General features: G+C 32.6%; 2 protein-coding genes across 3 annotated transcripts in view; both read left to right on the top strand.

Moving 5' to 3' along the window:
• Nucleotides 1-7974: 7974 nt before the first annotated feature.
• Nucleotides 7975-14715, top strand: LOC144350489 (ATP-binding cassette sub-family C member 4-like). The gene is made up of 2 exons (XM_085501949.1): nt 7975-8081; nt 13196-14715. The coding sequence occupies exons 1-2, from the start codon at nt 8008-8010 to the stop codon at nt 13362-13364; spliced, it is 243 nt and encodes an 80-aa protein (XP_085358075.1). The 5' UTR covers nt 7975-8007; the 3' UTR covers nt 13365-14715.
• An 8880-nt stretch (nt 14716-23595) lies between these two features.
• Nucleotides 23596-26077, top strand: part of LOC100378585 (ATP-binding cassette subfamily C member 4-like) — a 28838-nt gene continuing 26356 nt past the window's right edge. For both annotated transcript variants that reach the window (XR_014930044.1, XM_085501948.1), the window contains exons 1-5: nt 23596-23721; nt 24185-24400; nt 24633-24722; nt 24959-25122; nt 25473-25598. Coding sequence is in view for 1 of the 2 variants with exons in the window: in XM_085501948.1 (XP_085358074.1) it covers nt 23629-23721; nt 24185-24400; nt 24633-24722; nt 24959-25122; nt 25473-25598 (689 nt within the window). In the remaining variant the exon portion in view is untranslated. The remainder of the gene's footprint in view (nt 23722-24184; nt 24401-24632; nt 24723-24958; nt 25123-25472; nt 25599-26077) is intronic.

Below are 26077 nucleotides of genomic sequence, written 5' to 3'. Positions count from 1 at the left end.
TAGTTGAAAGTCTAAATACCATTAGCATAAATACATAGTTGAAAGTCTAAATACCATTAGCATAAATATATAGTTGAAAGTCTAAATACCATTAGCATAAATATATAGTTGAAAGGCTAAATACCATTAGCATAAATACATAGTTGAAAGTCTAAATACCATTAGCATAAATACATAGTTGAAAGTCTAAATACCATTAGCATAAATATATAGTTGAAAGTCTAAATACCATTAGCATAAATAAATAGTTGAAAGTCTAAATACCATTAGCATAAATACATAGTTGAAAGTCTAAATACCATTAGCATAAATATATAGTTGAAAGTCTAAATACCATTAGCATAAATAAATAGTTGAAAGTCTAAATACCATTAGCATAAATAAATAGTTGAAAGGCTAAATACCATTAGCATAAATACATAGTTGAAAGTCTAAATACCATTAGCATAAATAAATAGTTGAAAGGCTAAATACCATTAGCATAAATACATAGTTGAAAGTCTAAATACCATTAGCATAAATAAATAGTTGAAAGTCTAAATACCATTAGCATAAATAAATAGTTGAAAGGCTAAATACCATTAGCATAAATACATAGTTGAAAGTCTAAATACCATTAGCATAAATAAATAGTTGAAAGGCTAAATACCATTAGCATAAATACATAGTTGAAAGTCTAAATACCATTAGCATAAATACATAGTTGAAAGTCTAAATACCATTAGCATAAATACATAGTTGAAAGTCTAAATACCATTAGCATAAATAAATAGTTGAAACGCTAAATACCATTAGCATAAATATATAGTTGAAAGTCTAAATACCATTAGCATAAATAAATAGTTGAAAGTCTAAATACCATTAGCATAAATAAATAGTTGAAAGTCTAAATACCATTAGCATAAATACATAGTTGAAAGTCTAAATACCATTAGCATAAATATATAGTTGAAAGTCTAAATACCATTAGCATAAATAAATAGTTGAAAGTCTAAATACCATTAGCATAAATAAATAGTTGAAAGTCTAAATACCATTAGCATAAATATATAGTTGAAAGTCTAAATACCATTAGCATAAATAAATAGTTGAAAGTCTAAATACCATTAGCATAAATAAATAGTTGAAAGTCTAAATACCATTAGCATAAATATATAGTTGAAAGTCTAAATACCATTAGCATAAATATATAGTTGAAAGTCTAAATACCATTAGCATAAATAAATAGTTGAAAGTCTAAATACCATTAGCATAAATATATAGTTGAAAGTCTAAATACCATTAGCATAAATATATAGTTGAAAGTCTAAATACCATTAGCATAAATATATAGTTGAAAGTCTAAATACCATTAGCATAAATAAATAGTTGAAAGTCTAAATACCATTAGCATAAATATATAGTTGAAAGTCTAAATACCATTAGCATAAATAAATAGTTGAAAGTCTAAATACCATTAGCATAAATATATAGTTGAAAGTCTAAATACCATTAGCATAAATATATAGTTGAAAGTCTAAATACCATTAGCATAAATATATAGTTGAAAGTCTAAATACCATTAGCATAAATAAATAGTTGAAAGTCTAAATACCATTAGCATAAATATATAGTTGAAAGTCTAAATACCATTAGCATAAATAAATAGTTGAAAGTCTAAATACCATTAGCATAAATATATAGTTGAAAGTCTAAATACCATTAGCATAAATACATAGTTGAAAGTCTAAATACCATTAGCATAAATATATAGTTGAAAGTCTAAATACCATTAGCATAAATACATAGTTGAAACGCTAAATACCATTAGCATAAATATATAGTTGAAAGTCTAAATACCATTAGCATAAATAAATAGTTGAAAGTCTAAATACCATTAGCATAAATACATAGTTGAAAGTCTAAATACCATTAGCATAAATATATAGTTGAAAGTCTAAATACCATTAGCATAAATACATAGTTGAAAGTCTAAATACCATTAGCATAAATAAATAGTTGAAAGTCTAAATACCATTAGCATAAATACATAGTTGAAAGTCTAAATACCATTAGCATAAATATATAGTTGAAAGTCTAAATACCATTAGCATAAATACATAGTTGAAAGTCTAAATACCATTAGCATAAATACATAGTTGAAAGTCTAAATACCATTAGCATAAATACATAGTTGAAAGTCTAAATACCATTAGCATAAATATATAGTTGAAAGTCTAAATACCATTAGCATAAATACATAGTTGAAAGTCTAAATACCATTAGCATAAATATATAGTTGAAAGTCTAAATACCATTAGCATAAATATATAGTTGAAAGTCTAAATACCATTAGCATAAATACATAGTTGAAAGTCTAAATACCATTAGCATAAATACATAGTTGAAAGTCTAAATACCATTAGCATAAATATATAGTTGAAAGTCTAAATACCATTAGCATAAATACATAGTTGAAAGTCTAAATACCATTAGCATAAATAAATAGTTGAAAGTCTAAATACCATTAGCATAAATATATAGTTGAAAGTCTAAATACCATTAGCATAAATAAATAGTTGAAAGGCTAAATACCATTAGCATAAATAAATAGTTGAAAGTCTAAATACCATTAGCATAAATACATAGTTGAAAGTCTAAATACCATTAGCATAAATAAATAGTTGAAAGGCTAAATACCATTAGCATAAATACATAGTTGAAAGTCTAAATACCATTAGCATAAATACATAGTTGAAAGTCTAAATACCATTAGCATAAATATATAGTTGAAAGTCTAAATACCATTAGCATAAATACATAGTTGAAAGTCTAAATACCATTAGCATAAATAAATAGTTGAAAGTCTAAATACCATTAGCATAAATAAATAGTTGAAAGGCTAAATACCATTAGCATAAATACATAGTTGAAAGTCTAAATACCATTAGCATAAATACATAGTTGAAAGTCTAAATACCATTAGCATAAATACATAGTTGAAAGTCTAAATACCATTAGCATAAATATATAGTTGAAAGTCTAAATACCATTAGCATAAATACATAGTTGAAAGTCTAAATACCATTAGCATAAATAAATAAATAGTTGAAAGTCTAAATACCATTAGCATAAATAAATAGTTGAAAGTCTAAATACCATTAGCATAAATAAATAGTTGAAAGTCTAAATACCATTAGCATAAATAAATAGTTGAAAGTCTAAATACCATTAGCATAAATAAATAGTTGAAAGTCTAAATACCATTAGCATAAATAAATAGTTGAAAGTCTAAATACCATTAGCATAAATATATAGTTGAAAGTCTAAATACCATTAGCATAAATACATAGTTGAAAGGCTAAATACCATTAGCATAAATAAATAAATAGTTGAAAGTCTAAATACCATTAGCATAAATAAATAGTTGAAAGGCTAAATACCATTAGCATAAATAAATACATAGTTGAAAGTCTAAATACCATTAGCATAAATAAATAGTTGAAAGGCTAAATACCATTAGCATAAATAAATAGTTGAAAGTCTAAATACCATTAGCATAAATAAATAGTTGAAAGTCTAAATACCATTAGCATAAATAAATAGTTGAAAGTCTAAATACCATTAGCATAAATAAATAGTTGAAAGTCTAAATACCATTAGCATAAATAAATAGTTGAAAGTCTAAATACCATTAGCATAAATAAATAGTTGAAAGTCTAAATACCATTAGCATAAATAAATAGTTGAAAGTCTAAATACCATTAGCATAAATAAATAAATAGTTGAAAGTCTAAATACCATTAGCATAAATAAATATATAGTTGAAAGTCTAAATACCATTAGCATAAATACATAGTTGAAAGTCTAAATACCATTAGCATAAATAAATACATAGTTGAAAGTCTAAATACCATTAGCATAAATAAATAGTTGAAAGGCTAAATACCATTAGCATAAATAAATAGTTGAAAGTCTAAATACCATTAGCATAAATAAATAGTTGAAAGTCTAAATACCATTAGCATAAATAAATAGTTGAAAGTCTAAATACCATTAGCATAAATATATAGTTGAAAGTCTAAATACCATTAGCATAAATAAATAGTTGAAAGTCTAAATACCATTAGCATAAATACATAGTTGAAAGGCTAAATACCATTAGCATAAATACATAGTTGAAAGTCTAAATACCATTAGCATAAATATATAGTTGAAAGTCTAAATACCATTAGCATAAATAAATAGTTGAAAGTCTAAATACCATTAGCATAAATAAATAGTTGAAAGTCTAAATACCATTAGCATAAATACATAGTTGAAAGGCTAAATACCATTAGCATAAATACATAGTTGAAAGTCTAAATACCATTAGCATAAATATATAGTTGAAAGTCTAAATACCATTAGCATAAATAAATAGTTGAAAGTCTAAATACCATTAGCATAAATACATAGTTGAAAGTCTAAATACCATTAGCATAAATAAATAGTTGAAAGTCTAAATACCATTAGCATAAATAAATAGTTGAAAGTCTAAATACCATTAGCATAAATAAATAGTTGAAAGTCTAAATACCATTAGCATAAATAAATAGTTGAAAGTCTAAATACCATTAGCATAAATATATAGTTGAAAGTCTAAATACCATTAGCATAAATACATAGTTGAAAGTCTAAATACCATTAGCATAAATAAATAGTTGAAAGTCTAAATACCATTAGCATAAATAAATAGTTGAAAGTCTAAATACCATTAGCATAAATACATAGTTGAAAGTCTAAATACCATTAGCATAAATACATAGTTGAAAGTCTAAATACCATTAGCATAAATAAATAGTTGAAAGTCTAAATACCATTAGCATAAATACATAGTTGAAAGTCTAAATACCATTAGCATAAATAAATAGTTGAAAGTCTAAATACCATTAGCATAAATAAATAGTTGAAAGTCTAAATACCATTAGCATAAATACATAGTTGAAAGTCTAAATACCATTAGCATAAATATATAGTTGAAAGTCTAAATACCATTAGCATAAATACATAGTTGAAAGTCTAAATACCATTAGCATAAATAAATAGTTGAAAGTCTAAATACCATTAGCATAAATATATAGTTGAAAGTCTAAATACCATTAGCATAAATACATAGTTGAAAGTCTAAATACCATTAGCATAAATAAATAGTTGAAAGTCTAAATACCATTAGCATAAATAAATAGTTGAAAGTCTAAATACCATTAGCATAAATAAATAGTTGAAAGTCTAAATACCATTAGCATAAATAAATAGTTGAAAGTCTAAATACCATTAGCATAAATAAATAGTTGAAAGTCTAAATACCATTAGCATAAATAAATAGTTGAAAGTCTAAATACCATTAGCATAAATAAATAGTTGAAAGTCTAAATACCATTAGCATAAATAAATAGTTGAAAGTCTAAATACCATTAGCATAAATAAATAGTTGAAAGTCTAAATACCATTAGCATAAATAAATAGTTGAAAGTCTAAATACCATTAGCATAAATACATAGTTGAAAGTCTAAATACCATTAGCATAAATATATAGTTGAAAGTCTAAATACCATTAGCATAAATACATAGTTGAAAGTCTAAATACCATTAGCATAAATAAATAGTTGAAAGTCTAAATACCATTAGCATAAATAAATAGTTGAAAGTCTAAATACCATTAGCATAAATAAATAGTTGAAAGTCTAAATACCATTAGCATAAATAAATAGTTGAAAGTCTAAATACCATTAGCATAAATACATAGTTGAAAGTCTAAATACCATTAGCATAAATATATAGTTGAAAGTCTAAATACCATTAGCATAAATACATAGTTGAAAGTCTAAATACCATTAGCATAAATAAATAGTTGAAAGTCTAAATACCATTAGCATAAATATATAGTTGAAAGTCTAAATACCATTAGCATAAATACATAGTTGAAAGTCTAAATACCATTAGCATAAATAAATAGTTGAAAGTCTAAATACCATTAGCATAAATAAATAGTTGAAAGTCTAAATACCATTAGCATAAATAAATAGTTGAAAGTCTAAATACCATTAGCATAAATAAATAGTTGAAAGTCTAAATACCATTAGCATAAATACATAGTTGAAAGTCTAAATACCATTAGCATAAATACATAGTTGAAAGTCTAAATACCATTAGCATAAATATATAGTTGAAAGTCTAAATACCATTAGCATAAATACATAGTTGAAAGTCTAAATACCATTAGCATAAATAAATAGTTGAAAGTCTAAATACCATTAGCATAAATAAATAGTTGAAAGTCTAAATACCATTAGCATAAATAAATAGTTGAAAGTCTAAATACCATTAGCATAAATAAATAGTTGAAAGTCTAAATACCATTAGCATAAATAAATAGTTGAAAGTCTAAATACCATTAGCATAAATAAATAGTTGAAAGTCTAAATACCATTAGCATAAATACATAGTTGAAAGTCTAAATACCATTAGCATAAATACATAGTTGAAAGGCTAAATACCATTAGCATAAATACATAGTTGAAAGTCTAAATACCATTAGCATAAATAAATAGTTGAAAGTCTAAATACCATTAGCATAAATAAATAGTTGAAAGTCTAAATACCATTAGCATAAATACATAGTTGAAAGTCTAAATACCATTAGCATAAATACATAGTTGAAAGTCTAAATACCATTAGCATAAATATATAGTTGAAAGGCTAAATACCATTAGCATAAATAAATAGTTGAAAGGCTAAATACCATTAGCATAAATACATAGTTGAAAGTCTAAATACCATTAGCATAAATAAATAGTTGAAAGTCTAAATACCATTAGCATAAATAAATAGTTGAAAGTCTAAATACCATTAGCATAAATACATAGTTGAAAGTCTAAATACCATTAGCATAAATACATAGTTGAAACGCTAAATACCATTAGCATAAATAAATAGTTGAAAGTCTAAATACCATTAGCATAAATAAATAGTTGAAAGTCTAAATACCATTAGCATAAATACATAGTTGAAAGTCTAAATACCATTAGCATAAATACATAGTTGAAACGCTAAATACCATTAGCATAAATAAATAGTTGAAAGTCTAAATACCATTAGCATAAATACATAGTTGAAAGTCTAAATACCATTAGCATAAATATATAGTTGAAAGTCTAAATACCATTAGCATAAATAAATAGTTGAAAGTCTAAATACCATTAGCATAAATACATAGTTGAAAGTCTAAATACCATTAGCATAAATAAATAGTTGAAAGTCTAAATACCATTAGCATAAATAAATAGTTGAAAGTCTAAATACCATTAGCATAAATATATAGTTGAAAGTCTAAATACCATTAGCATAAATAAATAGTTGAAAGTCTAAATACCATTAGCATAAATAAATAGTTGAAAGTCTAAATACCATTAGCATAAATAAATAGTTGAAAGTCTAAATACCATTAGCATAAATAGACTCAATCTGATTAAAATAAGATCCTGGTTGGCTTAATTGTTTTTATATATAATTATTATTTATTTTAATTATTTTTTGACGTTACAATTACTTTGCTATAAAAATTGGGTTGTTTATTAAAACGAATAATAATAAATAAAAAGAATATATTAAAATAAAATTAAAAAAATTAAGACAACCACGATCATTTTAATCAGATTGAAATAAACGTAAATAAATAGTTGTAAGTCGCCCACTTTTGATTTTGAACCCTCAACTTTCAGTATGTACGACTTTTATATTCTCCACTCGAGACGGGGCAAACTGGGATATATGGGAAGAGTTATGGGTATGAGAATCACGTATTGAATAGTCATGCAATCTTTCAAGTATACACATTGCTCTTACTAGTTATTTAACGTAACGTAGAAAAGAGCGCCATCATATTAAATTACCGGTATGCAAATAGAAATGGTTATTACACTGGATATTTATAGCATTTACATTTTTGTTCCTTATTGTCTCATAATAATAACACAAAGACAACATATGGAGGAGTTTAAGAAGAAATCCCAGCCAAATCCCCTGACAGAAGCAAACGTCATTTCAAAAATATTCTTCTGGTGAGTGTACATTCATTATTTTACATGTTAGTTAATCCGATAGTTATCACAATGTGTTTTTTTATTCGCCTAGTGCTCTTATTTAACTTGCATTGTGTGCGCTAATTTTTATTTAGACCCAATTGGCACATTCATATAGACCTAAACACGTTATTATTAAACAACTCGCACTCACACTGCTATTTTATTATAATAATTACAATATCCATTGCTTTAGTAAAATGTGATTCGGAATTATAGACTATGATACTCATATAGGATTTTCACATTCTGATATTTTGCATATTTTTAGCGTGGGTTATATAGGACTTGTATCAGATTTTTAACATGACCTGTTCTGCGAGACATGATATCTGCTCTTAAACATAGACTTCCAAAATGTCAATTCAATGTACTATAGAACAGGTTAATTTCGAATCTTGGCAGTGATTCAATCATATTTAATACTTGTATGTGCAACGGCCAATGTAATTCTGTATTCCATGTGTTTGTATTTACAAACTGGACAATTTGAAAATGAAAAAAGAACAACTATTTTCCGTGTCACACGTGCACTTCACATTTGCTCTGCTGCACTCGCATTTGTGTTTGAGCTGGTATATAGTAATTGTAGCCCGGTCATTGTTACTGTAAATGAGATTAAAGTGTAGTATAATCATTTATCTTTCACTATGTATACATGTACTATATATTAAGGAATAATATACGTGTGTATACGTAATGGAAGAGATGCAATTTTAGATGAGTGAAAAATTGCATGGGTTCAACGTCTAATTTAGCATTAGGGTTTATGGTGAATAAATAAAAAAACATTCTCTTGTCTGATGAAATTATATGCAAATGAATGATGCTGAATATATATTTATAGACTAGTAGCCTTGTGATAAGTGTTTTTTGTGATATTAAAGTGGATTTCGCAGCTGGTAGCTTTAGCGGGGAGTATTTGTCGTAGTAACTGGTCCTTTCATCGTTGTGTCTTTAACAACTGGTGCTATTCTGGGAATACCATCCTTAGGAGATGTTGATTTGCCCTCATGATTTCTGCAGTTGCTCTGGCAAGAGTTCCAAAATAAGATCCATGCTCTGATAATGCGCCTAGTTTCAAAGACCAATAAACATTTACCATTTATGCTGCTTATTGACATACTGTAATTAATGATCTTATTGGTGTTGCAAAAGATAGTTGAATATTGTTTATTGAAATAATAATCCCCATAACAATTTACCAATATAGATAAATTATTGTACGAAACAAATGTATAACCCAGTCTCAACAATGAAATAAAGAAATGTATATATATTTACATTATTACTAATGCATTGTAATACAACTAATTAAAATTGACAGAAATTGCAATATAAAATAAAATATTTCGTCAGTAACACTTCTCGAGGACGTATTTCACGGTCAGTGTTATTTACGGAAATATTTGTTTACAATTTTATAAAGTGGCTTGGCAATTCCCACCCAAATTAGATATAATGTGTACATATTTTAATAAATAAAGATACACTAACAAACAAAAATGAAATATTTATTGTTTCATAATTTATTATATAACCTGCACAAAAGAAATCAACATTTTTCATTGCTAGAATGATGCATTTTCTCTATCTGTGTAACTTCGTGCGGGAATCCCAATAAAGTTCACAAATGGCGATTTAGCAATATTAGGGATTGTCAACTTGTCAATAATTATTGGATTATTTGTAAGCATAAGATTGTTATGTGAATTTCGTTCATTAATGGAATACTGTGTGATGACGCTATCTTCAGGGCTTAACTGATTCAGACTCCCATAGTGACTATGTACCGGACTGTTTACTAGTACTTATACTTACTTGTCAGTGTCTGACTGTTATACACAGCCCAGAACACGCCAGAATAGTAAAAAAATGTCAGTTGCCCGTGCCATGAAAGCCGCAGAACCAAAACAGTCCGTTAGCCGTCGCCGCCCACAGCATCGCTATGATTTTACAGTGCATAGAAATGAACACTAAATGCAGCTATCCCGGCCAGCAATCGAATCGTCAATCTTCATGATTTATGCAACTGGTATTAATTTCCATCTATTTGCTTAGTGGTCTGAAAGTGGATATTGTCAAGTTCGAGAGTGTGTTTTTACTTACAGTGACGTGAACAGGAAGTCCATCTTGGGCTAGTGGCAATGTCAAATTTTAGAGAGTACAGGAAATGTTTCAGTAAGGAATTGTTATGCATATCAAAATCTTTTATTGGAACAGAACATGTTATATATTCACCAAAAACAACGTTACCATGTTTCTAGGCATACGACGAATTGGAAACATTACAAATGAAATCGTCTGATCCAAACGACTGCGTCCTTGAAAATCGAGTATTATCGCCTTTGCCCAAAAATAGGATAGGTTATTTATTAGAGGCACCCGGGGAACCAACATTTGGGACGTGAATAACTGCGGCGACGAAAAATCAGTGATACCTGTAATAACCAGAGTCCCTGTGTAATAATCAAGAGGTGAGAGACTATTTACCTGGGCGATAAAACGCAATGTAATGCAAGTAATGCAATATCACGACCAACGTTAACGTTTCAAATGTTCGTCCAATCTTCCATGTTTATGGACATGAATGACTCAGTCCAGCACTTAGATAGGTTATTTATTAGAGGCGCCCAGGGATTCGAAATTTAGCGTGAATGTCTATTTATTAGAATTTAGCGTCAGAATGCTTTTCCGAGCGAAAAATGTCATCCAGCCATTTTTTGGGTGATATATCATTGACTCAGCCCAGTGGTAATATAGCTTATTTATTAGTGGCGCCCAAGAACCAAAATTTGGGACGTGAATTACTTGGACGACCATAAAACCAAGAGGTGAGAGACTCCTTACCGCAGCGATAGCTACGGTGATTGTGACCCCAATCATATTTTGATTTTAATAAGGGAGGGTAAAAACCGTGTTTATGCTATGAGAAAGTGCATATCTTGAACGTACTTTAGTGCACATTTTTTGATTGTTTATCATGGCCAACGCAATTTAATGCGACTGAATTTCCCTACTAAGGTTTAAATGTTGTAGTTGTATGTGGTGTCGAAAAAATCCAATATGGCGACAAAGGGCAAAAGCATTGTTAACAGAAGACTCAACCATTGTGTACTTTTGAGGGAAATGGAAATCAATCGAGGGAGCAAATCGTATTTATGCTATGAAAAAGTGAAGACCTTGAACGTACTTTTTGGACTTTAGTACAACGTCATTTTTGTTTGATTACCTAACGTGTTTAGGTTCATGTGCTGCAAGTTACAGAGCACATACCTAAGCGGCCGTCCTTCAGCAAATAATTAAGCCAAAGCGTTTTCGATGTCGAAATCGCGAAACTCTCCCTTTTTACGCAATCTGGAAAGTTCGAATTACTAAACGAAGTACAGGACGACGAAGCTGAAATATCCAAGAACCAACACATACCAAAAATTATATCTCAAAAGTGAATATTCGTGGTGTATTTTAAGTCTAACCGGACCGGAAGTGGGTATTTGTTAGTACTCTAAATAGCCAAACATATTTTAGTATAAGGTAGAAATAATAATAATACATTGCTCCTACTTCCTGTGGTTATATCAACATCCTTTTTCTACAAGAGTAAAAAAGGTAGAACGAAAGATTAGGAACAAAACAAAGACCACCACTTTACAAATCAATTAATGACAATCACACATCACATACCATATCCACATATAATTGGATGCATATGAATTCAGTTTTATTTCGCATTACCAGGAATAAAAGTCTTTTCAGTTAAAATGTCCCTTGGCTACAATATACACTCTGGCTACCGACTTATATAATTTTACAAATTTCGTTACACCTGCTCATATAGCATTGTCCCCTCATTTGCTTTCCTTTCCAAACTTTTAATTACAACTGGCAATGTTTTCCTCACTGCACACGCAGTTCGATGGTAGAAAATCCATCGAAATGCCTTCATTTCTTTTTATTTAATTACACATTCTGGACTTTCTGCCAATGAAAAAACACTCATTTGTATTGAGCGACTAGCAAATTGTACATAGATGTGTTTAATGATATATATTTAAATCAACAAATTTATATGATTTAAATATTAGTATTTGTTTACTTAAATTTTTTGAAGACCAGACATTCTGACTCCACTGTTATAAATAATTCCTTATTTATTTTTCAAATGTTTGATACCATTTTTACCACAACTTCACCATTTCAGACCTGAATTCATATATTCGTATAGACCTAGTATAGACCCATAATAGACCCATGCTGATACACGATGAGAGGTGATGATTCTGTTTAATTTGTATATTTAATAACATATAATGCGTAATACGAATAGTTTTTAAAAGAATAGATAAAACACACTGACGGGAAATGGTTTTAGCTGATTAAAACTTCACCAGTTTACTCCAATGGCTGTTACACATTTTTGTGAAATGAGAGATGACTTTGATTTTACCATGATCAATTAGTCAAGGCGTTTCAAGAGAAACAGATATTATGAACTTGTGAAAAAAAAACGTCAAATCAACTAGGCAGATGAGCTATATTAATTGTTATATGTAGAATATCACATCATGATTTGACTACTTAGATTGATGTATGGTGGGTGACAGTGGTAGGGCAGATATGCTCACTCTTTTGCAAGCAAGCACTTTATCTAAATTCTTGGTTTTAAACTTGAGGTCCATATAACATTCTTTTGTACAATAATGTTAGTACACATAGCACATTAATTTATGTACTACTGTACACATTGTCCCGTCTATGTGTGTGAATGTACTTTGTCCCATGTATATTTGTTATTGTTATATGTTCATTGTACTTTGGTGAAATCCCTGAACGACTATTGAGTTTATATTAATGGATAGCTATGTCAGTTCTTCATATCCAAACAATTTGAATTGACCGACTGATAAACAACATGTTTGACTGGTTAAAACTTCACCACTTTACTCCAGTGATTGCTACACAAATTTGTTTTTCCAACTTATATTCACATATAAATAATGTAAACCAACTGAAACACAAAATGAAATATTTTAAAGTACATATAATATCAAATGCATGAAGCACTTCATAAACTTTATTCTTTGTCTGCATAGCTGGCTGAACCCATTGATCAAACATGGATATAGAAATAGGCTGGAAGCGGAAGATATGTACGAGACGATGCTGGAGGACTCATCGGATAATTTAGCAAATAAATTGGACAGGTATGCAAATTATATATCCACAGTTATACCTATTGTATCATTATGCTTTCTTTTTTGACAACACACATTGATCATTCTCGTGTCAGCTTCTATTGTCATTTAGAAGGAAAAGGGAAAGGTAGCAGGGTAGTTTTTGGGGCACTTTTCACATTTTTATTTTTGAAAATCACAAGAATATCTACATACATTGGTGTATTTATTTTATTGAAAACAGATATCTTGCACAAGTAAACTGTGTTTTTTTTTCTTGTGTGCAAACAAATACCCAAGTTTTTGTTTACCCAATGTACACCCCATGAGTGCTTCTCATTAATATTCATGGTTAACAAACATAACTGAACTGATATATATGATACATTGACAAAATACAAACTTACAAGGAATGTCTGACCACGGTGTTACTTTCTTAGTCCAGAAGTAATGCGGTTTACACTGAGGGGCTCACTGTTACAAAATACGGTTGCAAAAAATAAAGTACAGCCCGCCATCTGTGGTGGATATTCATTGCATGAAAATTCCGATAACAGGTCACAGACTACATGTAGAGGTTGAGCATTCAGGGCTCATACCACTAATTGAATTTCCATAGACGACAATGTTAACATATGACGAGATTGATATATGAAAATGACGAAGAAAGTTGAAAATATGGCTCAAAAATGGGAAATCAACATGCCAGTAATCAACCATATGAAAAAAACTAACATGTTGGCCAGCTCAAACTCTTGCAAATCTCAGGTAAACAAGACACACCTACTGTATTTGGATTGCACCAAGAGAAATCACTGGAAAAACACCAAGATTAGAACATCCATTAACACACAGAATAAACCCACAGGTACACAGCCGCTAAGTAGTAAACAAAAGACCACATGTTGGTCTCACCTCTGACCCAGGTGATTACGCCCTCAAACAGGGAGCACCTGAGAAAAATAATATTTAAAAAATTTCATTGGTTCTTGCTGGGCATTTAAATTGAGGGCTACGAGCAGCCATTGGTTAATTAGTGGCATGAGACCTTCAGAGAAATAAGAAGGTTTAATAAAGTTCTTGTTGATCTTATATATGATGGAATATCATTAGACGAGTAATTTCCCATGCAAAAAAAATCCCCAAAATTTAAACCCTGGGAGTTATTTATCAAAATCTACCACTTGGTGGCGCCCTATACCCAGACAATTAGTTGTAGAAAGTGGCAACATACACACTCAGCATAACACCAAAATAGATGGTAGGCAATGAATATAAGCCTGATTATTAGATGCAGTACTGTAAAATATAATGTTCTCATTCACCACAAACAAGTACAGACCAACGTTTGGCATGATTAGTAATTTTAATTAATTTCTAGAAATAATACATAGAATAATGACAATTAAAAGTAGTTTATCACTATAATTTAAAAAAAAAAAAAATTCTACTGAATCAAAAGTCTCAATTCATCAGCTCATTATTTCTCCAATTAATTAAAAACAAAAAAACAATTCCACGGTATCTGCATTTAGGCCGGAGACCTGTGACGGGCAACCTTGGATATACCAAAACACAACAGTGGTTTGATTTACCATGGCCACACATAGAATTTGCTCAACATAAAATACTTAATCAAATCTTATGTGAAAAAAAGTAGTTCAACGAAACAATTTTATGATTTAAAAAGAAATAAAAATAAAAATATACAAACAAGAAAAGGATCTAAATATAAAATACTTGTATTACACATCCCTGATCAAATTAAATTCAAATCAACAGGATTTCTGATTAATTGGGGGGGGGGGGGTACATGCACTGTTCAATAATAAACTCAAGATGGGATTAATTAGCTAAAAATTCACAAAAATTCTGAGAAAAGAGCAATAATTGTGAAATTGAAAGAGTTGTACTACTTGGCTAATATACTGACAGTATGCAAATCTCTTGTCAGTGACAAGATACACAACACAATTTTGAGAATTTATTTAAATATTTGGGATTTTGACCTCATTAAACTTTGAATACGGTACATTAGAAATGACCGCACTACAAATTGTTAAGTTTGTCTGCCATAATGTGAAAATAAGACAAAAAACCCATAAAATGGGGTTAAGCATTTTTCTCAGAATTCCTAGAGCCATTGAAATTAGTGGTGACATGAATAATTCATTGATGAATGAATAAAATTTTTGGACCAGTTTAATAAAAACATTTATATTTACAGACCACAGCCCAACCACAGCCAATTAATAAGATTAGGGCAAAAAATATACCGAATTACAAATTTTCAAAATCTTCAAACAAGATATAAGAGATTGACAGAAATGGGTGAAACGCATAGCAAAATATAACATTTCTGGATAAAAAATTACTCCATTGTGTTTAAATAGTTGAATACAAAGCAAGAAAAGTGGTAAAATAAAAATAAAAAAGATTCCCAGTTACTTTGCACTATACCTGCCAAATCAATGGAGCTGATCTCATGAAATGTGTGCTTGAACACACAACCTCATAATTATCAGATCTATGCAAGGTCAGGAGAGGTCAAAAATTATAATAATTAGGTCAAAGTAAACTTTGGTTATGTAAGATGAGATCTGCCAAAAATGACTAAATTCCAGTGAATAGAGCCATAATTATGGTTAAAACAACAACCTCAGGTGGTCCTAGGCAAACTGTTACTTCAGGGCTCATACCACTAATTGAATTTCCATAGACGACAATGTTAACATATGACGAGATTGCTATATGAAAATGACGAAGAAAGTTGAAAATATGGCTCAAAAATGGGAAATCAACATGCCAGTAATCAACCATATGAAAAAAACTAACATGTTGGCCAGCTCAAACTCTTGCAAATCTCAGGTAAACAAGACACACCTACTGTATTTGGATTGCACCAAGAGAAATCACTGGAAAAACACCAAGATTAGAACATCCATTAACACACAGAATAAACCCACAGGTACACAGCCGCTAAGTAGTAAACAAAAGACCACATGTTGGTCTCACCTCTGACCCAGGTGATTACGCCCTCAAACAGGGAGCACCTGAGAAAAATAATATTTAAAAAATTTCATTGGTTCTTGCTGGGCATTTAGCAATTGGTTAATTAGTGGCATGAGACCTTCAGAGAAATATGCTGGGTCGTTTAATATAAAATGTCTGACAGTTGACCCTGTAAGCCATGCAGGCCGTGGGGGGTTTTGTTACAAAAGTACGACGTACATAGACACACAATGAAAACCGAAGAAACGATTACTCGCTGTGTCAACGCTGTACAAAACGGGGATGCACCTCTAGGACCTGGTTTCAATCCTGGGCTGCTCATGAGTTAGCTGCAGTTCTGTAGCTCACGATTCTCGGTCTTCGGGTCATGGAACCGTCCTCGTGAGCTACAGAACTGCAGTTACTCATGAGTATGATTGTGTTGTGTGGAGTGTTTGACGTTATGTTTTCTTTTCTCTCGTCTGAGAACCCGGGCTGTTGATAGGACAATGTGTTGGTAATTCCGGAATAATGATAAAAGTGCCTGATAAATACTTGGTCGTTTATATAATGTACTTCTGCGAACAAAATGCATGGGAAAGAAAAAGTGGCGTGTCGCTGTAATGCCCCCCCCCCCTCGCAGCCATCTTGACATCAGATATGGGCCAGTGTTTCACACAAGGCAAAGGTTGACTTTTTCCTACGACTTCGGTGAAAACAAAATATGTTTATTCAAATCAACGAATCGGGCGATGTGAAGAAGCCTTTAGCAATCAAGATGTTACCTAAAACCTATTTGTTCCGTGTATGTTTGATGCACAGCCCCTCGCTATATTTGCCTGGCGAGGAATAGTGATAACAAAAATGGCAGTCGGGTCCACATCTATACTTTTAACATTTAATGCATCGGTCTTTGTACCAGATGCAACCTATTCGGATAATTTCATAAGATTCCATCCATTTGACTCGTACGTGAAAAATTATTCTCGAAAATGTTTTGGCATGTAAACCAAACATGCTTTGTTCCCATGTCCAGGACCACGGGCGCTTGCAACAGGATTTATGGTTAAGGGAGATAGGCTTGGGTAGGGTTATATACTAGTTATATACTAGTATAGAAATAAATACACAAACATATAGGTTTCCCATATTACAGTAAATTTAGTAAATAGGCTTTTAAGAAATACCAAACATTATTTCTTTGAATATAGTAAACAATTATTTTGCGGATTTGTATTTACCTTAACAGTAATAATTATGCAGCAGATCGTTTAATATCATAGTTATTTTGAAATAATATAGGTAGATCAGAAAATTCGCAACAACGTTACCTCTGTTAAATTAAGGAATGCAGGTAGAATTAAAGCAGGTAAAACAAAATATAAAATTGATTTTGCTAGACTGGGTTCCTTTCGATCGTCCATATTGCGCACACTGTATAGTTCGTTGTTCCATTTCCTGACAATATAAGCAATAAATAAATCAACAAGTCATTGTCAATGACACGTCCCAGTTCCGTTCATATTTGAGTGACATATACATTCAAAGCAGATCATGACCGAAATGCACCTGCATGTGTACAACACATTGTACTAAATCTGAACAAAATCCATCCATGCATGACTGAGATCTGGTTCCGGAATTGTGAAAATACGTGATTTTAATGCATTTTCGGTCTTAAAATGGCCATCATTCAGCTATTGTTAAGCGGATCATGAAACAAATGCACATATCTATTTGTGACATGATGCACCATGTGTGTGTGAAGTTTGAACTTGATCAATCCAGACATGTCTTGGATACGGATCCAGAACTGAATTCTTTAAGAAAATGGCCGCCAGTCGGCCATTTCGAACTTGATCCGGAAAAAAAATGACGTGCATCAAGGTCCTATTATGTTTAATGTAAGTACCAAATTTGAACGAAATCCGTCCATGCATAACTGAGATCCGGGTTCGGAATGGTGAAATTGTGCGATTTCAATGCATTTTCGGCCTTAAAGCGGCCGCCATTTGGCTATCGTTAATGGGATCATGAAACAAATGCACATACATATTTGTGACATGATGTACCTTGTGTGTGTGAAGTTTGAACTTGATCAATCCAGACATGTCTCGGATACGGATCCAGAACTGAATTCTTTAAAACAAAATGGCCGCCAGTCGGCCATTTCGAACTTGATCCGAAAAAAAAAATGACGTGCATCAAGGTCCTATTATGTTTAATGTATGTACCAAATTTGAACGAAATCCGTCCATGCATAACTGAGATCCGGGTCCGGAATGGTGAAAATGTGCGATTTTGATGCATTTTCGGCCTTAAAATGGCCGCTATTCGGCTATCGTTAATCGGATCATGAAAAAAATGCATGTGCATATGTCCCATATAATGTGTGATGTATGAGTGAAGTTTGAACATAATCGGTCCATGCATGTTCGAGATACAGGTGATCACGGACGGACGGACGCACGGACGGACGGACGGACGCACACAGGGCAAAACATAAGTCCCCGTTTTCGGACTCCGTCCGAACGGGGACTAATTAGTATTGTTTACGTTGTATACCACTGTTGTAATTTATGTTTTTGCCAGCGTCCGTTTGTTTCGTTTGTGTGTTTGTCTGTGAATAGGATTACGTTTATAGGTCGATATTTCAAATTACTGGAGAATTTAGCCTTAGTAGAGATGTGAAGCACGTTGCCATAGAAACACTAAATGAGGGCATGATTTGCCATTTATAACCTGATGCAATCGCGGGATTGTCCTGGACACGGGCGCTTGCAACAGGATTTATGGTTAAGGGAGATAGGCTTGGGTAGGGTTATATACTAGTATAGAAATAAAGACAGGGTATGAAACGTCCGCACTTGGAATCGCTGTACACCAAACGAATACGGCTGGTTTGTGAATAAACTCGCACACTACACTCACCAAAAAAGCAATCCACTTGACTATCAGACTCTTATTTATCCAATTTTGTCATACGTTTGTAATAATTTGTCTGTAAATTCGCAAAAAAATGATAATTTCTGGCGCTATCGAGCGTCGCGGCGTGAAAAACACAACTACTCCCTGACAAGCTCCGCCCATCGAACGCTCATTGGTAGAAAGGGCTCGGGTCAAAGGGTCACCCTGATTTCAAATACAATAGCGGTCACCTACGAATGCAAATACGGGAGCCAAAATCCGGAGAAAATGGGCGTTTCATCTCTTATGAAAGCTGGAAGATGGCATTTTATAGTTATTGGTAGGTACTATCGCATATAACATCAACTATTTTACACCAATCTCAACGCGTTGGTAAATGCTTTTTCGAAAATTCGCTGCTTTACAGGGGGTGCCACTCTTAAAGTAGCATTTCGTCGAACACGGTCTCGCGTTTGTACCGATTGCTTTAAAGTTAAAACAACACTTGTAAAACACGTTTAAAACGCTATTACATAATATATATCTTATAATGAATAGATGATCGAATATGACTGTAATCGTTAATATGAATAAATTAGAATTTATTTTTCACCATAAGTATACATCAATCTACACAGTATATGCACTGCAAGCTAGTTCGTCTCCTTTTACTGAAATTCTGTTTTTACATGTATATGTATATGTATATACAGGATTTTGTCAAACTTGAGAAGTGCAAATGAGAGTGATTGTATTGTGTGTGGGTCAGTTTACAAAGTTTACAAAACGTATTCTATGTCATTTGCGGCCACCACTGGTAGCGACAAGATTGTCAGTAAAAAGGTACATAGACTAGGACTTTGTTTTTTTAGTAATGTATAATATCATTATTTTCCGATTTCAATGGCAGATATTTTCTAGAGCTCTGAAATGTCTTGTACCAACAATATATAGGTGTAACCACAATAGACAACAGTAAGACAGAATATATACCGAGAAGTGAAAAAAGACACGTTGAAGATGTGTAAAGAACGTAGACAAACCGGTCACACTGTTCACGCTTACGACTGGTCACAATCACCCTCGTTACCTTAGCTTGTGTTTCCAGTCAAACTCCAATCACAACGTGCCTGAGTCGTTAACGTCACTGGATTTGTTCGGCCTCTAGGGGGTACTCCCGTTGAAAAGATATACACATATGTGCCACCAGATGGGGTCCCAAATTCAGCACTTTTATATGGAAAGAGAAAATGCCATTGCATAGCCATACACAAAATAATCTGATTGTAAGGTGTCCGGTCCCTGGTGAAATTGAAATATTATGAGTTTATATTAAACTTGTATCGTCGTCATTTTTGCAAGCCTTTGTAGCTAATTTAGAAATCAATGTATTCAATCGGTTAGTATGCGTGCGTGTTGATTTGCCCATCCTTCTTCGTGCACAATTCCAATGCGAAATCACAATCGGGTATTTCGTTATTTAAACAATAATTGCAGTGGCTAATTATTATACAGTTAATTTATTACACGCAATTATTACTCGCAGTATATTTTTCAAAGTGTTTGAGGCTTTCACAAATTTTCTTCATGGTCCCTGTCATAATAATCTGACTGTATTTCTAGTTGTGTACGATGTGTATTTTCTTTTCAGAAATATACAGAGGTATGACATAGTGCCACAATAAGGATGGATATAACGAATCACTTGACATGTGTGAAATCGCAACATTAATGTTGAATAAAAGGTTCTTTCAGTCTGATATTACCAGTAACACTGTGACTGTAACCTTGTGAAAGCACATTATCCGAGAGAAGCCGATTGGTATCAACATTATGTCTGTAACGTTTACCAGTGATGACTCCTTTAGTGTTAAGATAAATGATACGGCAGTTGATTTGAAACAGTATGGGTTTCCAACAGCCATGTTTTCTACAGAATATAACTTAGATATTCTAGTACTTTTCTTAGACAGGATAAAACTATGCACTGGGTGTGACCAAACCATGTAATATTACTGTCACACAAAACCTACTAATTGAATCTAATCCAGTAAATGGTAAAACTGTTCAAAGTGTGCGTGATATAAAGTATTGTCGCATATTATCATAGGCTTCTGCTTCCGATATTTGTCGAAGCTGTCAGCAAAGTTCTGCTATCAGAAGAGCTACCAGCCAAAAACTGTAGATGAGCCTAGCCCTGACAGGAAGAAATGTGTCGTTTCGGAAATTAATGTAAGGGATGTGTTAAACATAATAGCACCGAACGATGATTCAAACATGCTTTCGTTATTGACTCCAATAATCAATAATAGTAAAGTGCAACCCAAAGAACGTAGTTGGGACAGGGCAGTAATCAAGTTTGCAATTCAACTTTGGTGCAGGAGTTCAAAGGTTACTAGGATATCATTGACAACAAGTACTTGATTCTGCCGTCCACGAGATTGTCAATGATGTATAAAAATGTCATCAATCAAAGGCCTGGATTCAACCCAGATGTGTTTAGGTGGATGTACGACAATATAATAATGGATGAAATGAGCATATAAGAAGATTTGCAGCTTGAAAATAAGGGCGGCAAAAATCAATATGTCGGTGAAATTGACCTGGGCGAAGAATTCAATGACATTCACATCATTAAGCATCAACGGCGAGATGCCAGACTTGCGACGAAGCGGAGAGAGCACCAACGAAACGAGTCACCTTTTGATTATATAGGGTGATATCCCCCGGTGAGGTGAGCAAAGAGTGTTACCCTTTGACCCGAACCCTTTCTACCAATGAGCGTTCGATGGGCGGAGCTTGTCAGGGAGTAGTTGTGTTTTTCACGCCGCGACGCTCGATAGCGCCAGAAATTATCATTTTTTTGCGAATTTACAGACAAATTATTACAAACGTATGACAAAATTGGATAAATAAGAGTCTGATAGTCAAGTGGATTGCTTTTTTGGTGAGTGTAGTGTGCGAGTTTATTCACAAACCAGCCGTATTCGTTTGGTGTACAGCGATTCCAAGTGCGGACGTTTCATACCCTGTCTTTATTTCTATACTAGTATATAACCCTACCCAAGCCTATCTCCCTTAACCATAAATCCTGTTGCAAGCGCCCGTGTCCAGGACAATCCCGCGATTGCATCAGGTTATAAATGGCAAATCATGCCCTCATTTAGTGTTTCTATGGCAACGTGCTTCACATCTCTACTAAGGCTAAATTCTCCAGTAATTTGAAATATCGACCTATAAACGTAATCCTATTCACAGACAAACACACAAACGAAACAAACGGACGCTGGCAAAAACATAAATTACAACAGTGGTATACAACGTAAACAATACTAATTAGTCCCCGTTCGGACGGAGTCCGAAAACGGGGACTTATGTTTTGCCCTGTGTGCGTCCGTCCGTCCGTCCGTGCGTCCGTCCGTCCGTGATCACCTGTATCTCGAACATGCATGGACCGATTATGTTCAAACTTCACTCATACATCACACATTATATGGGACATATGCACATGCATTTTTTTCATGATCCGATTAACGATAGCCGAATAGCGGCCATTTTAAGGCCGAAAATGCATCAAAATCGCACATTTTCACCATTCCGGACCCGGATCTCAGTTATGCATGGACGGATTTCGTTCAAATTTGGTACATACATTAAACATAATAGGACCTTGATGCACGTCATTTTTTTTTTCGGATCAAGTTCGAAATGGCCGACTGGCGGCCATTTTGTTTTAAAGAATTCAGTTCTGGATCCGTATCCGAGACATGTCTGGATTGATCAAGTTCAAACTTCACACACACAAGGTACATCATGTCACAAATATGTATGTGCATTTGTTTCATGATCCCATTAACGATAGCCAAATGGCGGCCGCTTTAAGGCCGAAAATGCATTGAAATCGCACAATTTCACCATTCCGAACCCGGATCTCAGTTATGCATGGACGGATTTCGTTCAAATTTGGTACTTACATTAAACATAATAGGACCTTGATGCACGTCATTTTTTTTCCGGATCAAGTTCGAAATGGCCGACTGGCGGCCATTTTCTTAAATAATTCAGTTCTGGATCCGTATCCAAGACATGTCTGGATTGATCAAGTTCAAACTTCACACACACATGGTGCATCATGTCACAAATAGATATGTGCATTTGTTTCATGATCCGCTTAACAATAGCTGAATGATGGCCATTTTAAGACCGAAAATGCATTAAAATCACGTATTTTCACAATTCCGGAACCAGATCTCAGTCATGCATGGATGGATTTTGTTCAGATTTAGTACAATGTGTTGTACACATGCAGGTGCATTTCGGTCATGATCTGCTTTGAATGTATATGTCACTCAAATATGAACGGAACTGGGACGTGTCATTGACAATGACTTGTTGATTTATTTATTGCTTATATTGTCAGGAAATGGAACAACGAACTATACAGTGTGCGCAATATGGACGATCGAAAGGAACCCAGTCTAGCAAAATCAATTTTATATTTTGTTTTACCTGCTTTAATTCTACCTGCATTCCTTAATTTAACAGAGGTAACGTTGTTGCGAATTTTCTGATCTACCTATATTATTTCAAAATAACTATGATATTAAACGATCTGCTGCATAATTATTACTGTTAAGGTAAATACAAATCCGCAAAATAATTGTTTACTATATTCAAAGAAATAATGTTTGGTATTTCTTAAAAGCCTATTTACTAAATTTACTGTAATATGGGAAACCTATATGTTTGTGTAATGTGTAGATGGGATAGTTAAATTATGTATGAATACTAAAATCAATACATTTGTGCTTGTGAATACAATACCACTACAATATGTTAATAGCAAAGTAGTTAGGTTAATGTCTGGCATCACATTTGACATTGACTAGTGTGTTCATTCAGCCATCCAAAGATTACAGTAACAAATTCAGGCGAGACCTATATAGTGTAGTTCAGAAAAAATGATAATACAAAAAAATTGTTGAGGAATAATCCATTATTCGTTTACAGCAAGTCAATTCACTATGCCAGGCATTCATGATTGTTAACCTCATTGTTTACTTCTCTGAGAGTTCAAACATGACCACCAAAGAAGCATATCTGTGGGCCACAGCCATCAGTTTGTCATTGGGAGTTAGGATTCTAATTTATCAAATGTCAAAGTTTCGATTGGCACGTATCGGAATGCAACTGAAGATAGCTTGTTGTTCTTTGATTTATAGAAAGGTAAGTAATTGCTAGATAGATTAAAACATTCGGCGGTGACAAATGTTGACGGGCAAACAATCAAACAAAATAAATCCAAGTACTCTTCCAAAACAGAACGAGTAACGTATATGAACCTCAATACTCAATCTTCAATATTTATGTATATATGAGTGTCCTGCTATATGTCCTGCAACGTGCAGAGAATACACGTGGAATGTATCTATTCACTAATGACTCTTATAAATTATAGGTATTGAGGTTAAGTAACACAGCGTTAGGTGGAACAAGCACTGGACACATAGTAAATTTGTTATCGAATGATGTGAACAAATTTGAAGTGGTAAGTTATCGAATGATGTGAACAAATGGGAAGAGGATGTAGTGGTGTAGTAGTCAATGAGTTGATGGCCTGTCATATTATTACCAGACATGAAATATAAATGTGTGCGCTTTATTCAATAAGACACTATAAAGATGAACATTTATAAATACGACAAACACACAATAATAAATCCACAACTGTGCACATCGTATGCGAGAATCTTATTGTTCACTTCTACAATCTTTATATTACAGGTATTTTATTATATTCATTATTTGTGGATCAGTCCATTGGTATTCATATTTGTTATGGTAGTTTTATGGAGACTTAGTGGTCCTGTGTGTCTGGTTGCATTTAGTTTCCTAGCCCTGGCCATGTTTGGACAAGTGTTCACGGGAAAGTATTTTTCCCGGCTCAGGTGAATGTACACATTAGTGTTTCTAATTGTAAACCACTCCAATCAGATATAAACATATCAAGCGTGACACAAACACAAATAGATGACATTGGCTAAGTAAATATTTGTTTGGCAAACAAACATTATACTTGAAGTTGATTGATTGATTGATTTTTTGATAATTAGTTATTATGTTGACCGGCCTTCATCCATAGCATGAAAAGTAAAATGACGTTATTAAAGGTTAAATTGATATGTATTCAAAAGTTGGTAATCTTTGATAAGTTTTATTTTTTTGCATAGTCGTGTTGACAATTGTTCTTCCAATACGGGATTAACAATTTAACATTAATCGTTTTTTTCTGCTAAAGGGCTAAAACCGCCACCCTTACCGACGAAAGAGTGGAGAAAATGAGTGACATTGTTTCAGCAATGAGAACTATTAAGATGTTTGCCTGGGAGGAAACATTTTCTAAACTGATTCGAAACATTAGGAGGTATGTACAGTTACTGGACAGAATAAGCTATTTTGTAACATTCCTTGATATGCATCCTTAATTGAATATAGTCTGATTCCACGAGTCTGCTCGATGTACAGCTCTATACTCATTGTTCTCATGTGGAACCATTGATTATCCATGTTTATACTTGCATATAATATTGTCTAGTTTATCTTGATGGTTATTCCCACTTTAGTTCTAGTTCATTTACGGCAGTCAGGTGTGTAGTAAGGAAGGAGTTTTCCTGCTGTAGTGAAGCGCTTGCCGTGGTCACATGTTCGAATCCCTTGTTGTGTGCGGTAATCTGTAGTACTTTTGTAATTGTATTGTATTGTATTGTATTGTGATTTTTGATTTACGGGTATGTAAAACGAAATTACATTAACTGATGTAACTGATAACTTTTCCTATGAAATCCTTAGCACCCCGTTGGCAGGCCAGTCACACTGGTTCTCACCACAAGAGGTTACGATCCC

The sequence above is a fragment of the Saccoglossus kowalevskii genome, chromosome 1 (assembly GCF_978046115.1).
Source record: "Saccoglossus kowalevskii chromosome 1, keSacKowa6.1, whole genome shotgun sequence".
Lineage (NCBI taxonomy): Eukaryota > Metazoa > Hemichordata > Enteropneusta > Harrimaniidae > Saccoglossus > Saccoglossus kowalevskii.
This window is presented reverse-complemented; position numbering and strand designations above follow the sequence as displayed.